The sequence below is a fragment of the Notothenia coriiceps genome, unplaced genomic scaffold (assembly GCF_000735185.1).
Source record: "Notothenia coriiceps isolate Sejong01 unplaced genomic scaffold, NC01 NC01_scaffold00003191, whole genome shotgun sequence".
In the NCBI taxonomy this organism is placed as follows: domain Eukaryota; kingdom Metazoa; phylum Chordata; class Actinopteri; order Perciformes; family Nototheniidae; genus Notothenia; species Notothenia coriiceps.
In genome coordinates this window covers 151,658-156,755 of record NW_011335892.1, presented here as the reverse complement: position 1 = coordinate 156,755, position 5,098 = coordinate 151,658, and the positions used below count along the sequence as shown (strand labels likewise).

The 5,098-nt window shown below is 40.5% G+C and overlaps 1 protein-coding gene across 1 annotated transcript; it reads right to left on the bottom strand.

The window, feature by feature from the left end:
* Positions 1-84: 84 nt before the first annotated feature.
* Positions 85-1,626, bottom strand: hoxa13a (homeobox A13a). The gene is made up of 2 exons (XM_010766180.1): positions 909-1,626; positions 85-432 (listed from the first exon to the last, which is right to left on the bottom strand). Exons 1-2 carry the CDS (start codon positions 1,567-1,569, stop codon positions 185-187), a joined length of 909 nt encoding a protein of 302 aa, XP_010764482.1. The 5' UTR covers positions 1,570-1,626; the 3' UTR covers positions 85-184.
* Positions 1,627-5,098: the final 3,472 nt, after the last annotated feature.

Here is a 5,098-nt window from a genome sequence, read left to right as displayed (position 1 = left end):
GCGCGCGCGCGCGTGTGTGTGTGTGTGTGTGTGTGTGTGTGTGTGTGTGTGTGTGTGTGTGTGTGTGTGTGTGTGTGTGTGTGTGTGTGTGTGTGTGTGTGTGTGTGTGTTTGTGTGTGTGTGTGTGGTAGTTTGTGTGGTAGTTTATCTCCACCAGATATTGTCCGTAGAAAGAAAAAAGAAACTAGCTGATGGGTTTCAATTTGTGGACCACTTTCTTCTCCTTTACGCGTCTGTTTTGAAACCATATAGTGACCTGTCTCTCAGACAGGTTGGTCTGGGCAGAAATCCTCCTCCTTTTGTCCTTCGTGATAAATTTATTGGCGCCGTACTCGCGCTCAAGTTCCTTCAGTTGCACCTTGGTGTATGGCACGCGCTTCTTTCTTCCACGTCGATAAGAGCCAGATTCTCCTCCGGAATGGGACACCGCGTCTGAGGAAAAGAATAGACAACATGTTATGAACTGCTTCTCAACAACAAGTGGTTTAGCTTCACATTTATCTCTCAAAATAATATGTTTCTTTCAATAATTGAACAAATATATTGAAAACAGAGCAACACATTTCGTGATTTAAAATGTAATATATTTCGAGATTTTCTTTCTAGAATAATGCGTAAAATCCCTAAAAATAGGGCAGATAAGCTTGACTACTCTGTGGAAATAGTTATTTATTTTAAATAAAAATGAATTAACAATGCGCCGAGATGATATCTTTACTTCCTTTGTTTAAGGAAAATAAACTATTTTTTACTTTCCGTACAAGAGTATCTGTTGTGCTGTTTGTTGTCCAGGATCACACAACAACTGATATTAACAATCCCTATTCTGAACAAAGTGCCTCATGTGTGGTAACAAACTAGTATATGGAATGACTAGTAAAGACTGGACACTGGGATATGAAGCTTACCTGGCATGGAGGATTTCCACATGTGTCCAGATTGAGGCTGCTCCTTGGCGCAGTAAACCTGGCCGTTCCAGCCGTTGGCTGCGAGAGTCCACGGTTGGTAGCTCTCCATAGGCATCAGGGTCTCGTGCCTGGCCTCTGAAGGCGCGCTGATCGTTGGCACAACGGGAACGTCCAGGTAACTGGGGACAGGTTGGTATGGACCTGAAGTGTAGGTCGGATAAAAAGCGAATTCCTTTGCCCGAGAGGTGAAGTCTTCGCCCGAGCCAGAGGTATCCATGTATTTTTCCCCATACGCGGAGGGGGGCTGTGTTCCGCAAGATTTTATGCTGCTGTGATGCGACATTCTGCACGGATAGTAACCGCTACCGAAGTACCCATAAGGCAAAGAGGCGCTGGAGGAATTCTGAGCTGCAGAGCAAGGGCTGCACTGTTTCACTGGCTCGCTCATACCAGAGGTGGGCAAGTCGCTGGAAGAGTAAGCCGTGCTGGGTGCCAGGGACGCGGGGTGCGCCATAAGATTCCTACACTGGCTCGCTGCAAAGTTGACACCAGCAAAACCCTCCATGTTCTTGGTCACTTCATCGGAACCGCCACCGTTGTCGTAGAGGAACATTACCGAGGGGTCGACCCAGCGCGGACGGAGGAGCAGTGACGTTGTCATAGCACGGCATGCAACATTGAAGCTTCTGGCTCTTTTTTAAAAAGCCCTGAGACTGAGAAAAGGAGATACTGGTTCACAGAGAGTAATGCCACTCTGACGCGCACAAGAGCGCAGAGGTTGAGCTGTCATTGGCCCAGATGTTACCACGTGACCGGGCTATGCAAAGAGGACGGTAAACATCACCCTTACAGATAATTAAATGGAGAAAAATGCGGCGAGGTAAGGTGACCGTACCTATTAGGTGATTTATATTTTATCGTTGCTTATTCAATTCAGATGGATATTGTGCCTTACTCCTTAAAAATAAAAATAAAACATCAGAGTAGTATATATAGCCTACTTTTATTCACAATGGATTGTATATATCCGAAATGCTTGTATTACATGGTTAAAAATGTTTATTATTATGTGTAAAGCTCACATAGGAGTCGGTTATTGAAAGGTGGTCAACAAAGAAAGTTTTACTCATCTATTTACATTATATAACTAATATACACAGGCCTTTACGCACGCACACTCATCAGCCTTTGTCTGCATCGCAACAGGAGCTGAGTATCATTCTACAGCCATTTACAAGAGGGGATTCACAGTTATACAAACATAATGTACAATTATATTGTGTTCCAATGTTGCACACGATCCACAAGGAACTAAACATAATTATGTCACCCCCTTATGCGTTTATATACGTCGTATTGAATACGTTTCCATACTACACCAAATGTAAAGGATGAAAAACTGCTAACCGTATGAGTCGATGTATTTCATATAGGCCTACGTGAATTTGTAGATGCAAATATACAAGCAGCTCTTTTAATAGCTACATATACTTCAGGTAAAAACAAAGAAAAACGGATGTTACATCCTGGTTTAAGATGCTATTTCACAAACTAGTTCCCACATGTTTACAATATGCAAAGCTCGACAAGAGCCATGGACTAAGCAATGCCTGTGTTTTTACATAGGAGTAGACGCGGCTGGAGGCCAAGGTCAAGTTGAAAGTTGCTGTCTAGCCATCCTGCCTGTCGCGCTATTCAGGCTTTGAAGGGACGTCTGAGCGCTTGAAAAGAGCGGAAGAGGGGTGAGAATTCCTGTCCTAATGAAAGCTATTGGAGGGCATTAAATTTTACTATTATTTTGTTTTCTCCACCGTTCATTCTCACGAGCCAGTCTGTGCCCGCTTCACTTGGGTGGTGCCTATACTTTTGTATCCCAGCGTTGGAAATATAAAAGGAATGCTGGTGTTTTTTTATTTGCAGATCTTGTGGGGGTGTTTGTGCCACATATGTGTGAAAATGATCTTGATCTCTGAAAATAGGGGACCGGGTAGACTTGTCGCTCGTGTGTGTGTTCTTGTGTGTGTGTGTGTGTGTGTGTGTGTGTGTGTGTGTGTGTGTGTGTGTGTGTGTGTGTGTGTCAGTATGCACTGAGATCAGGAACGAATAGAAGGTTATAAAGAAGTTCTATTTGATTCCTTATAGGTCACGGTTTATGTTACATAACCACCGCAAAACACAAAAAAAACTCACATAGGGCAACAAGGGGAAACCGCCCTGTAACACGACTCGGTTGAAGGTTTCTTCTCACGACTCGGACACACGAAGGTTAACGATTAAAACCTACAAAGAGTAACCCAGACCTGAACTTTTTGTACACGGCGGGTCGCCGGTGGGAACCGCTCCCGAAGTTAACAACAACACTGATTGTCCTGAAAATCAAAGAATAAACGACAATCCGCGCTGCTATTAAGTAAGTCCGCTACAAACACAAACTAGGTACAACTCCTAAAAAAAATACTCGAACTTTGTTTTTTTATTTACATACGTAAACCGGTAATTAACGTCTATCCCAACAGTTTACATAAAAAAAGCAACTGTTTACTGATAACGGTACATTACCCATCCGCAAATTAAACATAAATACCTTTTGAAACAAATTATAACTCCGACAACCGGCATGTAACTACTTTACCTGTTTGTCCGAATTCGGAACACGGTCGACTGAGGTACTGAGTATCAACGAAAAACCGACGTAAACAACGACGGACATACCAAATTAAATGAATCGCAAAGAACATACGCGGTAGGTCCAACGTCACTTAGTGTATAAATATAAGTGAGACGTAAAGCCCGACACAAAAAGACAGTTTTAACGGTTTTTGAAACTATTGTCGTGTTAAGATTGAATTAAATATTTCTTTATAACGGTGTATTTTTGTCTTGAAAGTAAACTATTTTTAACAACTTTTGACTATTCTAAATGTACATGTTAATAAATTTTTTCCGTATCTACCGGTATAAGATATATAAATAATTCGGAAAAACAACAAAAAAGATTTGGCACTCAAAGAACCGTACTAATTTTGTCCGAGTTAATTGATGGCCTTTGATATTTGTTCGCCCAATTTGGGATACAAATTTACCGAAATGACAATTAAAATTTTTTCCGACACGAAGTTATTCGATTGAAAAAACGGTAACAAACAATTTTTGTGGTTTGTATTACTACGCATTTTTATAAAAAGTTGGGCATATAAAGAATAAAGGTTAAATGGTGTTAATGGGGTTTCTAAATGAGGGTGCATATCCAAGTTTATTTTACGTACGTGAAGGGCATCTTTTTGTCGGGTCATTAACGGTGTAATAACACGCATTATATGTTTATGATAAAGTTAGAAACAATAAGACTAATTTTTTCTATTAGATTTAGCGGTAAACGAAAGAGACGTATCCGGTAACAATACAAATTTTTTCGAGGGTATAAGTATAGGGTAAAATCTTGGTTTTGACCTTACCAAAGTTTACAACCCGTGTAAATGAAGACGACTTATCGATATGGTAACAAAGCGATTCAACTAGTAAAACAAAAAACGCAACTTTTTAAACCTCAAAAACTTAAATAAAAAAAAAATCAGAATAAAGACGATAGTAATTTTTTGGCTCAACTTTACGACCTATAAAATTGGTAATCTAAAATACATCCTCTAAGTCATTCACCTCTAAAGCGAACGGTTTTCTTCTTTTATTTCTACTCTGGTTTTATAAAGGAATAAAAAATAACATTAAAAAAAATAATTGTATCTACATTGTATATGCATATACCGACCTTCGTTTGTTTAGACGAAAAAAATGCGTGTGGCTCGCGTCGAAGAACAGATTAAAAGTAAATATAAAAAACGAGGTTATAGTTAAACCGTTGTAAAGAATACCTAATTAAAATTTTGAGACCATGGTCTTTGGGTCACCGTTTCGAGGTTGGTCCAAAGGTAAAGGAAGGTTGTACTTATTCCTGGCTTATCGGGCTGACGCAGCATTTTTTTTTATTTTGTCTGGTCTGGGTGTGTGTGTGTGGTGTTTGTGTGGTTTTGTGGGGTTTGTGTGTGGGTGTGTGTGTGTGGTGTGGGTGTGTGTTGGTGTTTGTGTTGTGTGTGGTGTGTGTGTTGTGTGTGGTGTGTGTGTGTGTGTGTGTGTTGTTGTGGTGTGTGTGTTGTGTGTATGTGTGTGTTGTGTGTGTGGTGTTTTTTGTGTGT